The sequence below is a fragment of the Lithobates pipiens genome, unplaced genomic scaffold, assembly GCF_037356315.1.
Source record: "Lithobates pipiens isolate NorthernLeopardFrog02 unplaced genomic scaffold, aLitPip1_a1.2 Scaffold_10, whole genome shotgun sequence".
NCBI classification, from domain to species: Eukaryota; Metazoa; Chordata; class Amphibia; order Anura; family Ranidae; genus Lithobates; species Lithobates pipiens.
Window position 1 is genome coordinate 207,167,597 of NW_027507686.1, and position 23,091 is coordinate 207,190,687.

Below are 23,091 nucleotides of genomic sequence, written 5' to 3' on the forward strand. Positions count from 1 at the left end.
ACCAACAAACCTCTGAGGGCTTCACAGAACAGCTATATTTATACTGAGATTAAATTACACACAGGTGGCCTCTATTCACTAATTCGGTGACTTCTGAAGGCAATTGGTTCCACTATATTTTAGTTAGGGGTATCAGAGTAAAGGGGGCTGAATACAAATGCACCCCACACTTTTCAAATGTTTGTAAAACGTTTTGAAAACCATTTATCGTTTTCTTTCCACTTCACAATTATGTGCCACTTTGTGTTGGTCTATCACATAAAATCCCAATAAAAAACCTTTACCTTTTTGGTTGTAACCTGATAAAATTTCAAGGAGTATGAATAATTTTTCAAGGCACTGTAAGTACAAGGCAAACAAACTAAAGTCCGAATTCAGTTCCAACAAAAACTTCTGTGTTACTGCTATTGACAGACTACACAATATATGGCATTTTGCCTATGTTTTAAATTGTTATACACATTGCACTAACTACTGGCTATTGTAGTATCTGTTCTATTAATCTGGAAACCTTCATATTTCCCAATACCATAATCTGTAAGCCCTTGTACACACGGTCGGAGATTCCAATGTGTCCGATCGGACCGTTTTGTCGGATATTCCGACTGTGTGTGGTCTACATCGGACTGTTTCCGTCGGAGTTTCCGACGAATCAAGTTTTCCAACTTGTTGGTAAAATTTTCAGACAAAATGCTCCGATCAGACATACTACGATCATGTGTAGAGAATTCCGATCGGACAAAGTGCCACGCATGCTCAGATCAAATTCCTACACCAAAGCTATTGGCTACTAGCCTGAACGTAGTCCCGTCGTAAGACATAACGTCATCACGTCGGATTTTCCAACAACTTTGTCCGACCGTGTGTATGCAACAGTTTCGGACAAAATCCGTCGGACAAAATTTGACGGACAAAATCCGACGGATTTGGTTGTCGGAATCTCCGACCGCGTGTACAAGGGCTAAGAATTTCAACAACGCATAACGCAAGAAAAAGGGATGCAACTCACTAACTTTAATTTTGTTGGCACCCTGGCTTCAAATATGTCACCCTTAATGGGAAAGGTGACAGTGAATCCTTCAAGTAATTTATAGTGGTTTTGCAAATAATATATTTTTTGGTTATAATGGCCAGGACAGGAAAAAAAAACCCTAGAAAATAAAATTGTATTTAATTTAAGTGAGGTAACAATATGATGTTGCATATGAATATTGTACATTCTAATTTTTTAGCAAGTGAAGCTTTAAGCTACATTTGCATTTCTGAATGTTGGGGTTTAGATGCATTTTGAGTGTATTACCTATGGAAGGTGCATTTTGCAAGCGACTGTGCCAAGGATTAAGCAAACATGATTACTTTTGAAAGCATAAGACAACAAAACGCTGAGGTGTTAATATACCCTTGAACTTCTTCTCACTCATTTACCTGTCTATCTTTATCTGCTTTGTTGAAAAATAAAAGCCTATTGTTTATAGTGATCAATAGTGCAAGCTGTAATTAACACATACACAGCTATATACAGTAAGATATAGCTGTCTTATATGTTACATGTTCCACTTGTATTTGGGCTTGGTTCACACCTATGCAGTTTTCTTTTGATCTGTTTTTGCAGTGCATTTTTTCACATTTTTTGATGCATTTTTCACACGTGTTTTAATGCATTTTGCGTTTTGTCTTTTTTGTGCTTTTTTGGGGGCCAATTTGTTGTTGGGTGGATTTAAAAAAGCAAAACGCAAATTGTGGCAAAATATGTGGTGAAATCACTGCAAAAACACACTACATGCTTTTGTGCAGCTTTTCCACTGAAGTCTATTAAGCCAAAGTGCGACCCTTTCCAAAAACGCAGCGGCTGAAAAAAGCATAGATGTGAACGTGTCCCATAGGAAGCCATGTCAAATGGACTTTAGTGCGTTTCTGCAAAAAGCATTAAACAATTCATAGTTGTGAACTGAGCCTTAGGGTGGAACATGTAGCATGTTTCAGCATCTGCAGCTTCTCCCCCATGACAGTGGGCGAGGGATCTTCTCTTCACGCCCCGCTGCCACATTTTAAAAACAGTGAAGTGGTGCATGGTTCTGCCCGCATAGGCACGTCATTCAGCCATAAAGTTTGATGCATTAATCAACTACAAGTACCATTGGCATTTGCAACCAACAGCTTTTAGTTCTCAATGAACTGAAAGGGTGCTGGTAAGCGCTCTCATAGTCCATCCTGCCATTCAGTAACTGTATGCCCGTATTCGAGGTATGGGCAGACACTTTAGTGAGACCTGTTGATCACAGGTGAAGTGCTAAAAAATTAAATAAATACATGCACATTTTTATATCTGCAAAATGATGTGCATTTATTATATTTTTTGGAATAAAAGGTGAACTTAGCCTTTAAAATTAGAGAAAAAAAAGTGAGATCCTGAAAGTAAACAGTTTCTGTTCTGATCTTTCATTAGAAAAGAAAACCAGAATTAAAAAAAAAATACATTATGTTGTACTTTATTCATGCTGTTTAATAGAATACTTGGTTATTAGAAAGTATTTTTTAATTTTTTTATAGGTAATTATTACTAATAACTTTTGTTTTGTATTCCTGCAAAGAAATAAAGAATAAAAAAAAAAAAAAAGAAAACCACAGCGCTCTCTGAATCAAGTGTGAAGGGTTCACCCTGTATTAAATGTTTATTTGTAATACAAACATTTTATACTAAGTTAGTAAAAGAAAAAAAAAAAAGATATAAAACGTTCATTTATAATGTATGATCCGATAAGAAATAATAATGAAAGTAAATAAAACTGCATGTATATTTGTGCTTTCTGTCTTCCAATAATTCCCACAAATACTGTCAAAATTCTACTATAGCAGCCATGATACTCAAGATTACAAATGGAGTTAGAAGTCAAGGATGACAAAAGCATGGGAAAAGCACAAGGCTGTATGAAAATGAGTTTATAAAATATTATACACAAAGAAAGAAAAACTTGTCATCTAGAACCGAAAGCCTATTTTAGACGATCGTTATCGCATGATAAAGGTGTTGTGGTGCGCTGCATAATGGGTGTGTTTCCCACTACTGTAGCTGTGAATTGGGATGCCATTCTAAATGAACGGCACTGCAAAGCACCCTGGATTGTGCATTCCCATGTGTATATACAAGTTATACTTTTTGAATTGAATTACTGAAAAAAATTACTTTTTGATGATATTCAAATTATTTTTAGATGCACCTGTATGTGCATGATAAATAGATAAACAGATGGATGGATCACTTTATATTTTTTACATTTTGCATTGCAAGCTATTTTTTATGACCTACAAGTATTTTAATCAAGGTATAAAAAGCTTTAGGTATAAAAATGAAAAAAAAAAAATATTGTTAATGTGGAAAAAAATATGACTAAAGTCGGCCATAGAAGGAGCAAATTTCATTCCTGTAACCATGGGTGTTGACATGGGAATCCCTCAAGCTGAGCCATTGTGTTCTGAACCCAGTGATCATTGCTGGGGCTATAGTAGCTGTTAGCAATAATCGCATTTAAAACTGACAGGCTGGTTGTACCCAAGTTGATCGATCAATCAACTTGGGTGCATTCAGTCTGCTCATACATGGTTCAAATCTTGGCAGGATTTGAACCACCTATGGCTGGCTTTACAAGTACTTCAGCTAATATATCCAAAGTAAATAGAATCATTTGGCAAATGAACGGTTTTGCTCAAGAACAATATAGAGAGAAAAAGGACAAAAGGACAGCAGTTAAAGCGGTTAAAGTAGAGCTCCAGCCGTTTTTGTGTTTATTAAAAGTCAGCAGCTACAAAAAGTGTATTACAAGTGTGGGCACCCGGCTGTGATAGCTTGCGGCTTCACAGCCAGCACCTGGCACTGCACATGTGCGAGTTGTGCTGCGCCTCCTCAATGGGCGGGCAATCTTCTGGGACCTGTGACTTGTCCCAAAAGATTGCTGGGAGTAGGAGATTAGAACTTCCGCTCGAGTCGCCTAGGTGGCCAAATGTGCTATAGGAGGGGGGAGGGGGGAGGAATGCTTAAAGCGTAACTTCCTTTTTTGAAAAGAAGACTATAAGGCTCGGTTCACACAGGGGCGACTTGTCCAGGCGACTTCGCCGCCTGACAAGTCGCGCTCCGTTCTGTACTATGGAACCGTTCTAATAGGAGCGACTCAAGTCGCTCCGACTTAGAAAAAAGGTTCCTGTACTACTACTTTTGCGGCGACTTCGGGCGACTTGCATTGACTTCTATACAGAAGTCGTTTTGCAAGTCGCCGCTGAAGTTGTTTGCAGGTCGCGTCTGTGAGTCGCTCTGCAAGTCGTGCCTCCCCTGTGTGAACCGAGCCTAATTATCACAAGAAGGTGTTTCTTCATAATAAAAGTAACCAAAAGTTGCTAAGGCCAAAATCAATAGTGGACTTAAAGACCTCATGCACACTGCGCGTTTAGCTAACTCTCCTAGACTCCTGGCAGAAGTGTTGTTTCGGGGAAAAAAAACGCTTGTCACTTGTAAACTTGTGTAATGCGTTTAGGTGCGTTTAGGCATATCAAGCACGTGAGCATTAATTCGGGTAATTGGCCAGACTAATAATAGTCCGCCATTGAAATGAATTGACGCCCAACCGCTTAATGCACCTACATACATGTAGGCACATCAAGCATTTTTTTTCGGCCAAAATGCCACTGCTTCTGGACGCACTGGCTTCTGGGTTTTTTTCTGACTCTAAAAGGTTATATATGCATGGACTCACACATGCAAGACAGGGAAAAAAAATACCAAATGCCCCTAAGAGCAGCATGAAAAAATGTCCAGTGTGCATGATGCCTAAAGCTACCCTGACATTAAAAAAAAGAAACCTTGAATGGCTATACCTTTAAAATAAGACTGTGCCCCTAGAACACCGTTCTATTGAATAGAAATTTCCTTCAATGTCCGCAGGGAATCTGATGCTTAAGGTCCCCCTGCAGCTCTCCTCTTGTGGATCTTCACCTCACTACTGTATCCTCTAATAAAGTAAAGGCAAGCAGAAGGAACAACTGAGAGCAACAGGGGGCCCAGGAAATTGAGGCTCCTGGAAGAATTGGATTCCCTGTAGACTTCGGAGGAAGATATCTACAGAGCAATAAAGTATTTTGGTGTTGCAGGGCAGCAGGAAAGGTAAGTATTTATAGTCTTATCTTGCAGCTATGTTTATTTTGAAAACTATTAATTACAGGATAATTTTAAGGGCCTATTCATATAGTACCTACAGTATATGCCTGTTTTATCTCTCACAGATTTATTGGTATGTTGCCACACGTTGTGCGGTGCTGTCCATTCATTTGCAATAGTCACTCAACCCACATTTAGGAACCAAAAAAGAAACTTGCCTCAGCACACCCCAAAGCAACAGCTGTGTTAGTTTGGCTATTTGTGCGTGTTGAGGTGCAATTGTAAATGCATTGCAACAGCCCCTTTCTCTGGCAAAATTTGTTTAAACTGGACACAGGACTCTCAAAGAGCCAGTTTGAGAAGCTCCAGCAGAAGCTTTGTGAGCAGAGAAAATTATGTTTTAATTATGTTTTACAATTTCTCTGGATTTGGTCTGGATCGAGGGCTGGAGACTTGAAGACCCCAAAGAGCATGGGGTGGGATGGAGTCTTCAGTCTTGTGTACATGTTTTCCAGTAATTCTGCAGGTTGTGTATGTATCTAGGTGCACACATTTGTTATAAGGCAGATCTGAGCATAGCTCAGGGAGGTGGGGTAGGAATTGGTGTTGGAGCAGGTGCTGCAGACAGGAGGGAGGTGTGTTCCTGTTTATTATCCAAGGCAATAACCTCGAGACGATACTGCATGCGGGAGAGGTTTCACGTCAGTAGACTGAGAGAGTTGGGCCAGATGAGAGCGTCATGGAGACCATTATTGAGACAACTGGGGATCAGAGGGAACCTTGAGTCTTGGAGGAGTGTGATAGCCTGGAGGGACAGGAGAACTCCTTCCTAGAGGCCAGGAGTGAGCCTGTGCAGCACAGTACTGTGACCGAGGCAGAGTGAGCCTTGAGAGACAGGTGGCTTGGTATTTTCATTTTGTATTTTTCTAGAGAAGAACCCCTGTGTGGGCAATCCATGCATGTATGAACTTACATTTTTGTTACTTTTAATAAAAGTGGGCTACCACGTCCTAAAACTGAAGTTCCTGTTGGCTGTGAACTCATTGAAAATGCATCTGAGCTAGACACCCCCCCCCCATATTGCAGGGCATAAACAGCACATGTTGACATCGGCAGGAATGTGTGCAATAGTGTGAAGGGGTCCACTGTTATAATTACTGAAATATATTTTCATCAAGAGAATTGATCTATTATTTTTACACATAATTTATATTCAAATCTAACCGTGCACACATTGGAAGTTTTATGTTGCCTTCCTTTAGAACAGTGTTTCTCAACCATTTTTCAGTCGAGGCACCCTTTAAAACTGTGCCCAATCTTGAGGCACCCCAATCTAAAATGTAAAAAATGTACTTAATAGTTTTACATAACGTAGCAACATCCGCACATGTAGGACACCCAACTAAAGAGGGGATTTATTTTTACAAAGCACACACTTTTGAAGCCTGGTACTGAACAGTGTTCCACTGTTTATCTTCTCTCTCAGTTTCTTTTCCTCATTTATGTGACCCCAGTGCTGACAGAGAGGGGCAGGGGAGAGGTATACAAGGATGCTGTGCAGGCTCCCGAAATCCTCCTTAACAACCAATTATGACATTGGTTGATAGGACACCGGCGGCTAGAAGGTTGTAATGGTGCACAGTGAAAACCTATTGCTATCTGTAACTAAAAGGCAAGCTTGATCCACCAGCTGACTTGTATACAATTTTTGGGCAATTTTTAGACATTTTGCCAGGGCACCCTTGAAGAAACCTGAAGGCACCCTGGTGGAAAAAGCCTACTTCAGTTAGACCAGCGGTAAGCAACCTCGGCCCTCCATCTGTTTTGAAACTACAAGTCCCATGAGATATTGCAAGACCCTGGCAATCACAGTCATGACTCCTAGAGGCAGAGGCATGATGGGATTTGTAGTTACACCACAGCTGGGGGGCTGAGATTGCCTACCCCTGCTTTAGACTAAGGCTCAGTTCACACTGCTGTGACGGCAAAGTCATACAACTTCCGACTTGATCTGACTTGGATGCTATTTAGGAGCCTGTTCAAGGGCTGAAATCGCACCCAAGTTGGACCAAAGTAGTGCAGGAACCTTTTCTAAAGTTGGAGCGACTTGTTAAGTATCAGAAAAGACAGCTCTCATAAAGAAACATTGAATTTGACATGTCATGCAACTTGAGGGTCTCACAAGTCGGATCCCATGTCGCAGCAGTGTAAACTGAGCCTTAAACTACTATGGTTTTTGAGATCTTAAACCTGAAATCTGTCCTTTTTCATCATTAGTAAAGGAAACGTCCACCCAAACCTTAATTCCGTTTTGTACCTAAGAGGGAAGAGCTGCAGCTTCTGCCAATTGGTATTGCTGTATATGTCCCCATTAGAGAGATTTTTCCTAATTATCTCTCCTAGGTGGCGCTGGTCACTGGTTCACAGGAAGTAAAGGAAAATATAACCACAGACTGAAATATAACAAAAACTATAACAATATAACTATAACAAAAAAGTTTTTTAACCTTTTCTTAATATATATATATTGCTATCTGTGTCCCCACTGGGGACATTATGTGGTCACTTTGTTTCCTTGGAAGCACCAATTGCTAGAATAGGAAAAATATGAACATTTTCCAAACATGTTGCCCAACTCCAGGCAACTAAAAAAGTATCCCTTGCAGTGGGGCGGCACCCATACTGCAAGGGTAATTGTTAATTTTAGAGCTAGGGGAACAAAAAAAAGGAAATTTACTCACTTGATCCTTTGCTTCCCCCCTACAGGTAGACCAGTTCCCATAGCTAGAACAGTCCCTGCAGCTTCTTCTCCCCCTTGCTCTAGTGGTCTAAGATCTTGAGGTCATCAAGACCAGGGCAGGGTCCATAGCACTCCATTGGATGTGTTCATGCCAAAGGACAGTCCACCTCTGAAGGGGAGAGCCATCTGCCAAGGGAGCGGAGTATCAGGTACGTCAGGGGAAGGCCAACCTCGGCACTCCAGCTGTGGTGAAAGTACAAATCCCATCATACCTCTGCCTCTAGCAGTCATGCCTGTGATTGTCAGGGTCTTGCAATGTCTCTTGGGACTTGTAGTTTTCCCACAGATGGAGGGCCCCTGAGGTGCGTGAAACAGTTTCTCCTCTTTCCTAGGCAAAATTAGCAATTACTCTTTGGCTCTGGGACAGGAAGTGAAGGGAAATCTCTGCAATGGGGCAAAGATGGTGTAAAACAATCTGACATGAGTTCTAACCCCCCTTGCTCTATCCAAAATGAAAAAAAAATTATATAGTTCTATTTTAACTGCAGTATAGTTTAGTCAAGCCACCAACCTGACTGTACATTTCAGAAGAGCTGTGAAAATCTTGGTACTGGATGGCCAGAAATACCATTCCTTTGGCTAGTAAAACAGCAACTTTTAGGGTATTTTTGATGGTTTATTTAGCTGTTTGCTTAGTTCAGCATGAAATATCATTTAAGACTGTTGATTCTGTGTGGTTATTTGTTAAAATATTAAAACTACATAATTTACAACAAATGCTACATTTTCATTGTTAGAAATAACGGGGTTGGGAGCCTGGTCCCCATCCAGGTCCCACCAAAGAAGCTAGGGGGCAATTGGACTATCTCGGTAGAATGAATTGTACTGAGATAGTCCAATTGCCCCCTAGTTTCTTTGGTGAGACCTGGCTGGGGACCAGGCTCCCAACCTCTTTATTTCTAAAAATTTCTGGATGATGGTACAACCCTTACTTGATCGAATTCATTTATTAACTTTACTTGCAGAGGCTTTCCATAAATCGCATTTTCATTGTGTCTGTTTTACTGAAAAGCATTCACTTGACCTGAAACGTTACAGTTTGCAAATGCTTTAATTGTGTGTCGACAATAAAGTGGAGGAAGCAGAAACACAATACCAGTGTTAGACATATAAATGAACTTTGCTTAACATGTGTAATTTCTTGGTAGAGGAACATATCAAGTGTAAGCCCAGAACAACAAGGAAATGCTTTTGTTTGATTACCTAACATGCCCCTGAGGAGCACTGACGGGTCTGTTTCTCTTGGACTGCGATGAGAGGCAGGGACTGCCAGCTACGTCTGACTTGTTGAGGTCGTCATCTGAATCTGCGTTACTGTACCGAGCTGATGCTTTTTGATGTGTGGAACGATCTTGAGATGTTGATCTTCTTGTTACACGCACTGATTGAGGAGGAGAGGCTGAGCCATGTTTAGATGTACTATTATATTTTCTGTCTTTGCGGTGTCTGGCTGAAGTCTTGGCATAAGGAGATATGTAATTTCTATCCGAAACAATGAAAAGGGAAGCCGTCAGTCATAGCTAAAGAGCAAATACAGATTATCAAAAATATACACAAATTGAATTGTTCTCTTTTATTTTTCTTAACCACTTCAGCCCCGGAAAGATTTACCCCCTTCCTGACCAGAGCCCTTTTTGCGATTTGGCACTGCGTCATTTTAACTGACAATTGTGCAGTCGTGCGACGTTGCACCCAAACAAAACTGACTTATTTTCCCCACAAATAGAGATTTCTTTTGGCGGTATTTGATCACCTCTGCGGTTTTTATTTTTTGCGCTATAAACAAAAAAAGGGCGACAATTTAGAAAAAAAAGCAATATTTTTTACTTTTTGCTAAATATCTCCAAAAAATATATATAAAAAAACAACTGTCTCAGTTTATGCCGATATGTATTCTTCGACATATTTTTGGTAAAAAAAAATCCAAAAAAAAAACGCAATAAGCGTATATTGATTGGTTTGCGCAAAAGTTGACATGATCGTGGGCCCCCGGCGGACATAGAGTCTGCGGGACTCACGGGCATGGTCAGGGAGCTCACGCCCACAATGCCGCATCTTAAAGGGGACGTACCTGTACGCCCATTTGCCCAGCCTTGCCGACGTATATTGTCGTGTGCTGGTCGGCTAGTGGTTAATCCAAAAGACAATTGCACAGAGATACTGTTTATACTCTATGTACAGTGCTGTGAAAATGTATTTGCCCCCTTCCTGATTTTTATTTTTTTTGCATATTTTTCACACTTAAATGATTCAAATCATCAAACAAATTTTATTATTACACAAAGATAGCCGAGTAAATACAAAATGCAGTTTTTAAATGATGATTTTAGTTATCAACCCTTTCCATACCGCAGGCCATCATATGATGTCCTGGGCTTTCAGTGGTGATATCTGAATGATGCCTGCAGCCACAGGCATCATTCAGATATTGTTTTATTTTTAGCCAGTGATTCCGTAAGAACAATCATAGTGGCTGATCAGCCGCTTGATCGATTTTACAGGCATCCGGAGAAGCAATCCACCACTGCCGGAAGCCATAGAGATTTCCAAGGGACAGATGGTCCCTGGCAGTCTCTATGACTCTTGGAGGCCCGGGCGCAACACTATTCCTATTACAAGTGATGTGTACAAGGGATGTGTACATTCCTTGTAATAGGAATAAAAGTGATCATTTTAAGTCATGTCTGCATATGTAAATGATGTTCAAACCACAGGTGAGGTATCACCACGAACGTTAGAGTGAGAGCAATAATTCTAGCCTAAGACATCCTCTGTATCTCTAAACGTGTAACCTGTAAAAAATTTTGAAATGTTGCCTATGGAGATTTTTAAGTACCAAAGTTTAGCGCCATTCCACGAGTGTGCACAATTTTAAAGCGTGACATGTTAGGTATCTATTTACTGAAAAATGAGTTATCTTTACTGGGTTTTTTTTTTTAATATTCAGGAAAGTGTTTTTTGTTTTTTTTTCAAGCGCGTTTAGAAAATTGCTACGCATAAAAAGTTGCGCATATATATATATATATATATATATATATATATATATATATACATATACACACAATGTTTGGGGGTTCTTAGCAATTTTCTAGCAACAAAAATTATGATTTTTACATGTAGGAGAGGAGTGCTGGAATATGCGCGGTATGGAAGTGATTAAGAGAAAATAGATGTCCAAACCTGCCTATGTGAAAAAGTACCTGCCCCTAAACCTAATAACTGCTTGTGCCACTTGGCAGTGGAAATAACTGGCAATCAGTCTCTCGCATCGCTTTGGCCCACTCTTCTTTTCAGAATTGTTTTCATTCAGCCACATTGGAGGATTTTCCAGCATGAACAGCCTGTTTAAGGTTATATGATTCAGGTGATCTTCCTCCCCTAGTGCTTCAATCACCCAGTGTGACTTCCTCCAATGTTAGAAAAGCACACTCACCAGATATAGTTGCTGTCTAATGAAAAGAATGGCAAAAATCGCATGTGATAAGATCCAGGTCATCAGAGGTATGTAGTCATCATTAGCTCACATTTATCCCCTCTATCTGAATCACAGGACCCTCTTCAGAATGCATCTAAGTACACGGATCATAACCAGGAAGTTTTATTTCTCATGGTAAAAACAGCTCAGCATATCCCATCCGTAGTAATAAGTCACCAATGACAAAGAAGAAAAAATATCATGGTGCAGTATTTATTGGCAAAACTGCATAAAACCAAACATTTAAAACAATTGTGCTATAGCACTTACATAAAAAAAAGTCCAGTCCAACCAGGGATAATGGCAGCAGCAGGAACTCAAGTGCAAAATGCATGAAATAGCAAGCTTGCACTTAAATAAAGCACCACCAATCTGAAACAGAGTGGCGGCCAGGACCTCAGGCATTGTATATAAACCCCAGGTATATATATATATATATATATATATATATATATATATATATACACATATACACAGTGCCTTGCAAAAGTATTCACCCCCTTGGCATTTTTCGTGTTTTGTTGCCTCACAACCTGGAATTAACATGGATCGTTACAGAACATGCCCACAACTTTGAAGATGTTTTTTTTTATTGTGAAGCAAACAACAAATAGGACAAAATAACAGGAAAAGCCAATGTGCATAACTATTCACCCCCCTAAAGTCAATACTTTGTAGAGCCATCTTTTGCGGCTATCACAGCTCCAAGTTGCTTTGGCTAAGTCTCTATGAGCTTGCCACATCTTACCACTGGGATTTTTGCCCATTCCTACTGGCAAAACTGCTCCAGCTCCTTCAAGTTGGATGGTTTGTGCTTGTGAACAGCAATCTTTAAAGGGATTGTAAAGTGAATTTTTTTTTTTTTTTAAATAACAAACATGTTATACTTACCTCCACTGTGCAGCTCGTTTGGCACAGAGTAGCCCTGAACCTGCTCTTCTGGGGTCCCTCGGCGGCTGTCTCGGCTTCCCCCCACAGGTGCTTCTCACATTCATGCAAGCTCCTTCGCATGGTGAGAGGCATCTGCGGGCGCGCTCCCGTGATACAGCTGGTGGCTATAGCCGATCGCTGTATCACACGGCCCCGCCCCCCGGCGCTCTGGGTCAGTGGATGTGATTGACAGCAGCGCGAGTCAATGGCTGTGCTGCTTTCCATCCATCAACTCCAGCCAATCAGTGGCCAGGCTGAACGGTGGAAAGGACGTTGGGGGATGAGCACGGGACTTTCGAGGGGTGAGGTAAGTAAAACGGGGGGGCTGGGGGCGCAGGCACTGTCAGATGTTTTTTCACCTTAATGCATAGAATGCATTAAGGTGAAAAAACATTTACCTTTACAACCCCTTTAAGTCTGACCAAAGATTATCTATTGGATTGAGGTCTGGGCTTTGATTAGGCCATTCCAACACATTTACATGTTTCCCATTAAACCAATCCAGTGTTGCTTTAGCAGTGTGTTTGGGGTCATTGTCCTGCTGGAAGATGAACCTCTGTCCTAGCCTCAAATCACACACAGAGTGGTACAGGTTTTGATTAAGAATTTCCCTGTATTTAGCACCATCCATCTTTCCCTCAACTCTGACCAGTTTTCCAGTCTCGACTGCTGAAAAACATCCCCACAAGCATGATGTTGCCACCACCATGTTTCACTGGGATGGTGTTCTTTTGGTGATGTGATGTGTTGGGTTTGCGTCAGACATAGAGTTTTCTTTGATAGACAAAAAGTTCAGTTTTAGTCTCATCAGACCAGAGCACCTTCCTCCATACATTTTGGGAGTTTCTCACATACCTTTTGGCAAAGTCAAAACGTTCCATTTTGTTTTTTGATGAAAGTAATGGCTTTCTTCTGGCCACTCTGCCATAAAGCCCAACTCTATGGAGCGTACAGTTTATTGTCGTCCTATGTACAGATACTCCAGTCTCTGCTGTGGAACTCTGCAGCTCCTCCAGGGTTACCTTAGGTTACTGTGCTGCCTCTCTGATTAATGCCCTCCTTGCCCGGTCCATGAGTTTTGGTGTGCGGCCGTCTCTTGGCAGGTTTGCTGTTGTGCCATGTTCTTTCCATTTGGTTATGATAGATTTGATGGTGCTCCTAGGGATCATCAAAGATTTGGATATTTTTTTTATAACCGAACCCTGACTTGTACTTCTCAACAACATTGTCCCTTACTTGTTTGGAGAGTCCCTTGGTCTTCATGGCACTATTTGGTTAGTGGTGCATCTTGCTTAGGTGTTGCAGCCTCTGGGGCCTTTCAAAAAAGGTGTATATATGTAATGACAGATCATGTGACACTTAGATTGCACACAAGTGGACATTATTCCACTAATTATGTGACTTCTGAAGGTAATTGGTTGCACCAGAGCTTTTTATGGGCTTCATAACAAAGGGGGTGAATGCATAAGCACATGCCAATTATCAGTTTTTTATTTCTGAAAAATAGTTTTACGTATATATTTTTCTAATTTTACTTCACCAACTTAGACTATTGTGTTCTGATCCATCACATATAATTCAGATTACAAAAACATTGAACTGAAGGCTGTAATGTAACAAAATAGGTAAAAAGCCAAGGGGGTGAATACTTTTGCAAGGCATTGTATAATTGTATATATATATATATATATATATATATATATATATATATATATATATATATATATATATATACACACACACACAGGCATACCCCACTTTTGAAGTGGTTGTAAACCCTTACAAACCACTAGATTAAGGCTTACCTGTAGGTCAAAGAAATATCTCCTAAACCTACACGGTTTAGGAGTTATTTCCTAAAAGACAGCCACAGCTGTCTAGGGCGCATACGCCGTAGACAGCGGCGTGCAGGCGCACTATCTCCATTAGCAGCATACTGCTGCTAACGGAGATATGCTGTTAGTGGCGGCTCCCGTAGGCATGCACGGGAGGGATGTCATCGCTGCTCCGGCGCTGTGAGTGCCCGGAGCAGAGATACCCAGAAGAAGATGGACTCTCGGACTACAGGGGACAGCGGTGACATCTCTGGCTCCTGTGTCAGGTAAGTGACACATAATGGGCTACTATGTGATGCATAGTAACCCATTATGCTTTACCTTTGCAGGGAGACAAAGAGGAAGTATACCCATCAGGGTTTACTTCCTCTTTAAGTACACAATGGGCTTTATTTACTAAGGCTGGAAAGTGCAAAATCAGGCTCACTTCTGCAAATAAACCAATGAGCTTCCAGGTTTTATTACCAAAGCTTAATTGAACAAGCTGAGGTTAGAAGTGAGCCTGATTTTGCAGTTTTCAGCTTTAGTAAATAAACCCCATTGTGTACTTAAAAGTGGGGTATACCTATGTATATATATGTATATATATATATATATATATATATATATATATATATATATACACACACACACACACCTGAGGTTAAATCATCATTTAAAAACTTCATTTTGTATTTATTCGTGTTATCTTTGTGCAATATTAACATTTGATGATCTGAATCATTTAAGTGTGATAAATATGCAAAAAAAAAAAGAAAAAAAATCAGGAAGGGGGCAAATACTATGTTACAGCACTGTATGGTGCATCCTCTGTTAGCATTATTATAACTAAATTGACTATTAGTCAGGTAGTGTTGTAGTCAGGTCATGTTGGAAGATGCAGTGTTCTAAGTTTGTAAAGAATTAAAAAGAACTGTATTTTGATCACTTCCAGCTTTCAGGTCATGTTTGGAGGTATGGTGTTCTAGGTCTGCACAGAATAAAATACACTGTAGAACCCGTATTATGATCACATCCAGTAGTCAAGTCCTGTGGAAAGATATGGGGTTCAAGGTCTGTAGAGAACTAAAGAGAATTGTATTATGATCACATTCAGTAGACTGGGCATAATAGGGATGTGGGGTTGATTTACTGAAGGCAAATAGACTGGGCACTTTGCAAATGCAGTTGCTCCAGAGCTTAGTAAATGTCTGAAGTTTCACTTTACAATGAATGCCCAATCACATGAAAGGAAAATAAGAAAACAGCATCTTGCTTCCACCTGATTGGATGAAGGAAGTCATCAGAGCTTCCCCTCATTTACTAAGCTCTGGATCAACTGCACTTGCAGAGTGAAAATAACCCCCACTGTGTACTTTACACAAGCAGTTGCGAATAGACTGTGCACTTTGCAAGTGCAGTTGCTCCGGAAAATTAAAGTGAATGAGGCCAAGTTTCACCTTGCAAAGAATACCCAATCGCATACATGGGTTGAAAATGATTAGATCAGTGATTCTCAACCAGGGTTCCGTGGAACCCTAGGGTTCCTCCAGCGGTTGCCAGGGGTTCCTTCAGCATTGGGCCATTTCTGCCTCTCAGATAAGTTCCTACCAACAGCATTGATCTTTTTCGCTATCTGTAAGGAGGTAATTCTTCCCAATGACCACAAGTGTAAGGACCATTCTTCCCACTGACCATCACACTAATATATCATGAGTTGTATATTTCTAATTTTTAGCAGGGGTTCCCCGAGACTGGAGAATGATTTCAAGGGTTTCTTTGTGTTGAAAAGGTTGAGAAAGGCTGGATTAGATAATGGAAGTCAACAGAGCTCACCCACATTTATTAAGCAACTGTATTTACAAAGTGTACAGTCTATTTGCCTTTAGTAAATCAACCCCATTTTCATTATAATTAGATTACTGAAGATGGATTCCCAAAGCTGTAGAAAGGGTCTTTACAGTCCCATCAACTGCACAGCTTCAAGTAAAGGGGAATTATTGCCCATTTAGATAACCAAAAATTGGTCAGTGCAACTGCATTTGCAAAGTGCACTGTCTAGCTTTAGCAAATCATCCCCATGGAGTTATAAGTATGTATAGAATTAAATAGTTGCGTTCCAAACACAATCAGTGGTCTGATTATAGTGGAAGATATACTGTAAAACCTTGGATTGCGAGCATAATTTGTTCCGGAAACATACTTGTAATCCAAAGCACTCGTATATCAAAGTGAATTTCCCCATAAGAAATCAAGGACATTCAGATGATATGTTCCACAACCATTTATTCATAGGTCTTTCAGTTTATAGTCCATATATTTTTTTTTTATCAATTTGATAAATTGTGTAACCACAAAATGTCCATCCACAAATGGCAGCCTCCACAAAGGGATTAGAAGCTAAATTCAGCAGGAGCTCCATGTATCATGTTCTGACTGATGGATGTGATCATAATAAAATTCAGTTTCACTCAAATAGACCTGGAAGTTCATACCTCCTGTCATGATCTGATGACTGAATGTGATCATAATGCAATTTGATTTAGGTTTGTACAAAAAAAATACAGTAAAACCTTGGTTTGAGAGTAACTTGTAGCGTTTTGCAAGACAAGCTAATTTTTTTTTCATAAATTTTGACTTGATAAACAAGTGATGTCTTGATATACAAGTAGTGTCATGTCACAACGGAGTATAAAAGAGAAGAGTGGCGCCTCTAAGTGTAGCAATATGGTTACATTTAATGAAGGTAAATTTAGCAACTCATATGGTTACTGATTAAAAGAGGCACATCTAAGTATGCAGGCATCCAGGGTAAAACTGTTCACATAGACCGTCCTCTGCTCCGCCGGCTCTCACCGCTGTGAGTCTGCAAACATGACTGGGAAGACTACCCTGCAGTAGAGCACTCTAAAAGCGAGGCTTGAAGTGCTCGTGGAGCGCAGTGTGGAAGGGATGATGTTGATGGCAGTGCAGAGGACAGTCTATGTGGACAGCTTTACCCCGGATGTCCGCATACTTCGATGTGCCTGTTTTAATCATTAACTACGTGAGTTGCTAAATGTTGTACCTCCATTAAATGTAACCATATTGCTAAACTTAGAGGCGCCTCTCTTCTCTTTTATACTCAGTTGTGACATGACGCTACTTGTAAATCAAGACATCTCTTGTTTATCAAGTCAAAATTTATGTAAAAAAAAATTTGCATGTCTTGCAAAAATGCTCTCAAACCAAGTTACTCTCAAACCAAGGTTTTACTGTATTGTTTTTTGTATATACCTAAATCAAATTGCATTATGATCACATTCAGTCATCAGATCATGTCAGGAGATCAGATCTTGTCAGTCATCAGATCATGTCAGGAGATCAGATCTTGTCAGTCATCAGATCATGTCAACTTCCAGGTCTGTTTGAGTGAAACAGAATTCTATTATGATCATATCCATCAGTCAGAACATGATACAGAATGAAATTGGGAAAGCTGCTACCGTGGCCTAGGTCTGTACAGAATAAAATACAATTCTATTATGATGACATCCAGCAGTGAGGTCAAGTTGGGAGGTGTAGTCTAATGCCGCATACACATGACTGGACTTTCCGGCAGACTAGGTCCGACGGTCTTTCCGACGGACTTTCGGCAGAGTTCCGATGGACTTTCCGAACTAACGGACTTGGCCACACACGAATGGACTAAGTCAGTTCGAAAGTCCGTTCTTTTGAACGTGATGATGTAAGACAGGACTAAAAAAAGAAGTTCAATAGCCAGTAGCCAATAGCTTCCCTTGCGTCGTATTTGGTCCGTCGGACCAGCATACAGACAAACGTTTTTCCCGATAGGAATTGAGTCCGTTGGACAGATTTGAAACATTTTCTATTTCTAGGTCCGTCTGATTCTTTAAATGAAAAACAATCAGATTAGCCCACACACGATCGGATTGTCCGACGGACTGATTCCGTCCGACCTAATCTGCCAGAAAGTCCGGTCGTGTGTATACGGCATTACAGGTCTGCATGGTGTATAACAGAATTGTATTATGCTCATGTTCTTGATACAGTTCAGAGGGAATCCAAGAGAAACCAGAAGCAACTTGTGAAGATTAGATGAAGCTGAAAAGGCAGGTTGAGGGAGGTCTGAAGGTCCTCCAAAAAAGCTCAAAAGGATATCAAATTCTTGGATAAAAGCTGATTGCACTTGACTTTGCCTATACTGACCTTGCCTAACCAAGTCCTGTAGAATCCCCCTGAAGTGGGGTTGAACCTCAACTGGCTCTCTAACGTTTGGTACCTGGCCACATTAGAAGATGTCAAATACTTCTGGGAAGAACTTCCTCTCAACCTACCATAGCTTCCCAGACATTGGGGTTGATTTACAAAAGGCAAGTTACACTCTGCAAGTGCAATTGTTCTAGGGCTCAGTAAATGATGTAAAGCGCCACTTATTTTAAAGAGAACGTAAACTTTCCCCTAATGTTTGTACCTATACTGTAGGTAAGCCTATAATAAAGCTTACCTATAGGTACTGTAAATATCTCCTAAGCTTGCACCGTTTAGGAGATATTTACTGTATACATCGCCGATTACTTCATCAGAGCATGCGCTCTGAAGGAACGGCCGCCCCGTGCTGTTTCCTCAGAGCCCTGTGCCATACCGGTGGCTTCCACAAGCATGCATGGGAGTGACATCAAGCAGTTCGGGCCCGGTCACACAGCGGAGTCTGTGGCCCCGGAAGGAAGACAGACGATGATGGATGCGGCCTCCAGCGGGGACAATGAGGACAGTGTAAGTTTCACATAATGTGCTAATATGCGATGCATACTGCAGGTCACCAAAATAAAAAAAGAGGCAGTGTTTATGCCCTCTTTAACAGAAGTCTAAGCAAATCACAATAATCACAATAAAATCGGTATGAAGTAGTGCATGAACCTTTTTCATAATCAAGCAATATGAACAGTTCCACTGCCGGCAATGGAGTGCGACTTGTCATGCAATTTGGAGCTGTCAGATCTTTGGGCGTACTATGTATGTCCAAAGAGTGAACCTTTAATCACAAGCTGATGGTTGCAGTAGCAGTCATCAGCTTGTTTGGGTTTTGTTCAGAGGGCTCCCGGTTTCAAAGTGAAAGTGGTGTGGAATCTCCATAGCAGCCGATCACTTTCACACAGCCAGTATCGCAGTACCTCCCCTCCTCCCACGGGCGCCCCCCCCCTCCTCCCATGGTTCCCGGGTTCTCTCAAGCTTACTGGTGCCCGGGAACACAACCACTGGCTAGGGAAGACAACTTGCTGTGAGATCACGCCTCGATGTCACATGCATACAATGAAACCCGGAAATTATGTCACTTCCGGTTTCAGATGCACCCTTTCCTGGCCAGTACAGCCAGGGGACACATTTACTATGTGCTTGGTTAGATGGTGTGAAGAGCAAGGGAGATATTGGGGTCTATAAGAACCCTAATGTCTTAATAAAGAGTACCTGTCACCTGCCCATTGTGATAGCAATCAAGTAAAAAAATAAATAAAAAAATAAGAAAAACGTAAAAAAAAAAATTATATATATATCCACCCCCTACCCACCTACCAGTACTGCCCCTTTTAGAGAATACAGAACCAAGTATTTTGTGGTGCTAAATCATTTGTATGGAACATGTTGATAATAAAAAGAAAAGCAGTAAAATAGATCCCCTGCTGCCAGCAACAATAGAATCCGAGCAAAAGATCCCCACACAACAATAGACTCCCCCAGCAACAATGGACTCCACTCCAACAACAATAGATTCCTTGCAGCAAAAGTGAACTACCCACAACAAAATATCACACCGAGTAACAAACTATCCACCCAAGCAACATTAGACCCCCTCCCCCAGCAGCAAACAACAGATCTCCCAGCAGCCAGCATCAATAGATCCTCCAGCAGCCAGTAAAAATAGACCTCTCCCTCAACAGTAGATCCCTTCCAGTAACATAAGACCCCCAGCAACAATAATTCCCCATCAGCAACAATAGACCCTCACACAAAATCAGATCCCCACCAGTGACAATAGATCCCCCAGGAGCCAACATCAATAGATCCTCCAGCACACCCCACACTATTACATACATTCAGTGCTGGAGGTGTCATAACTGCGTTGTCCCACGTTCCTGCTGAAAAAAATCCCTGCGTGTGACACATCACCACGAGCGTCAGAGAGAACAATAATTCTACCACAAAAGCTCCTAGTTAACTCTAAATTGATGAGCCACAAAGGTTTTTTTATGGTGATATTTTGGGCACCACGGCTTTTGGCGATATTGCGGGTGCATGCAATTTTAAGACATGGAATGTTAATATCTATTTACTCAATGCAACCTCATCTTTTATATTTTCCCTAAAAATTGGTATTATATGCTGTGCTTTTGTACTAAAATTCATTTTATTATATTTTTTCCTGAAAATTTGCGTTTAATCAACAGTTGTGCATATGTCACATGAAACAAAAATTTGCAACTATCGTCTTTTTTATTCGAAAGGACCTCTGCTTTCAGAAAATATATAATGTTCAGGGGGTTAAGTAATTATATTGCCAAAAATTAACATTTTTTTAAATGCAAAAAAAAAAAAAAATACCTTTGAAGAAGAACTGGATGATTAGAGAACTGTAGATGGATTCCCAAAGCTGTAGAGAAAGTCTTTGCAGATCCATTGACTGCACGACCTCAAATAAAAAGGACCCATTGCCCATTCAGAAAACCAAAAAGTAGTCAGTTTATGGGAAAAACGCTACTGTGCTCCAATTTAGGAGATGGAAATAAATAATTGCCTTTATTTACTGTTTATAATTATGGCAATTAAATGATTAATACGCAGTTAGCATTATTCACTTTCTCAGTTACTGAATGTTGGTCTGCCACTCTCGGTATTAAAAAAAAAAAAAGTTTCCAGTGAAAAGCCCCATATAAAATCCAGCCGCCATGTCACTGTTTTGAATGTGATTATGGGAGCCGGAGAATGATGGTTGCCAGGGAGTAGTACTTGTCATTTTCTTGCTGCACAGCTTTCCCTGTCAAGCCTTTTCTTTTCAATTACAGTAACATTAGAATATTAATGGATTGTAATTATCCACCATCTACAGCAAGATCCATCGCATACACAAAGTGCTTCTACCATTAATGTCAATCTATATTTATACAACTGTGCTCAGATGCAATGGCCTATCCTAACAGAAACTGCCAGAGGTACAAAATATTAAGTAATATGTCTTTCTTTTCTTCAAGGAGGGTTTGTTAACAGTAAAGCACAACACTTACAATTTATTGCCAGGAATTAAACATTTACACAGCTAATCGGTAATCTGCTGTGTAAACACACACTATTGTGTATTTTCACTAAACTGCGATTATTGCAAAACCGTTTTATATGCAATAGATGCAGACGCAATACTGTATATGGAGTCATTGGTTTGGCCACAGCTATAGTTCAAAACGCAGTTTGGCTTTTAGAACAGATCTATGAATAATGCAGATCCATCAAAATATACTTTTAGAGCTTTTCTCAACCTTTTCAACACAGAGGAACCCTTGAAATAGTTCTCCAGTCTCGGGGAACCCCTGCTAAAAATTATAAACATACAACTCATGATACATTAGTGTGATGGTCAGTGGGAAGAATGGTCCTTACACTTGTGGTCATTGGGAAGAATTACCTCCTTACAGATAGCTAAAAAGATCAATGGTGTTGGTGGGAACTTATCTGAGAAGTAGAAAGGGCCCAATGCTGAAGAAACCCCTAGCAACCTCTGGAGGAACCCTGGTTGAGAATCGCTGTTTTAGAATAATAAAGAACATGTCGATCTAAACAATTTTTTTGATTTTTATTCTGGATTGTGTCTTGACTGGAAAGATTGACTATTGTCTTAGCCCCTGTACACACGATCGGACATTCTGCCAACCAAATCCGTTGGATTTTGTCCGACGGATTGTGTCCGAAACTGTTGCATACACACGGTCGGACCAAGTTGTCGGAAAATCCGATCGTTCAGAACGTGATGACGTTATTTCGTTACGACGGGACTACGTTCAGGCTAGTAGCCAATAGCTTTGGTGTAGGAATTTGATCTGAGCATGCGTGGCACTTTGTCTGATCAAAATTTTCTACACATGATCAGAGTATGTCCGATCGGACCAGTTTATCGGAAAATATTTCCAACAAGTTGGAAAATTGGGTCCGACGGATATTCCGATGGAAACAGTCCGATGCATATCACACACAGTCGGATTATCCGACAAAACGGTCCGATAGGACGCATTCCGACGGATTCTCCGACCGTGTGTACAAGGGCTAAGGCAGCCTTTCTCTGCCTTTTTACCGCATAGGAACCCTTGAAATAACTTTCAGGTCTCAGGGAACCCCTGTTAAAACCAATTCTTTGATAGATCAGTGTGAAAAATGCTTCCTGCATTGGTGGACAGTGGGGAAGATACCCCTTTACAGTGGTGGTTGGAATGCAACCCTTACAGACAGCTGAAAAGATCACCATTATCATGCAGTTGGCTCAGACAAGTGGTCCCGGAACTATGCAGGCACCATCAAATGGATGATCAACCAGCTACACCTCAAAGAACCCCCAGCAACCTCTGGAGAAACCCTGGTTAACCAATTGCCGCCCGCCAACCATCAAATGACGGAGGAGCGGTGCAACTCTTGTTCTGGGACGAAGTATTCCTAGGACACGGTGCGACCCCAATTTCGGTAAAGATCAAGGCTCTTTAACCATGTGATTGCCTGTGTCCAATCACAGCCGGTCACATGGAAATGCAGAAGTGCCATTTATCAGCTCGCCTCGCCTCACACTGACAGAGTGTATGGTGAAGAGAGCCAATCAGCTGCATCTTCTAACAGGGAGACCAGGAGAGGTAATCATAAGTGCCCTGATTACAGTAAAGCCCCATCAGTG

At 40.8% G+C, this 23,091-nt stretch overlaps 1 protein-coding gene across 1 annotated transcript in view; it reads right to left on the reverse strand.

The window, feature by feature from the left end:
- Positions 1–23,091, reverse strand: part of DCDC1 (doublecortin domain containing 1) — a 680,197-nt gene that overhangs the window by 606,862 nt on the left and 50,244 nt on the right. The window contains exon 3 of the mRNA XM_077460866.1: positions 9,150–9,428. Within this exon, the coding sequence (XP_077316992.1) occupies positions 9,150–9,428 (279 nt within the window). The remainder of the gene's footprint in view (positions 1–9,149; positions 9,429–23,091) is intronic.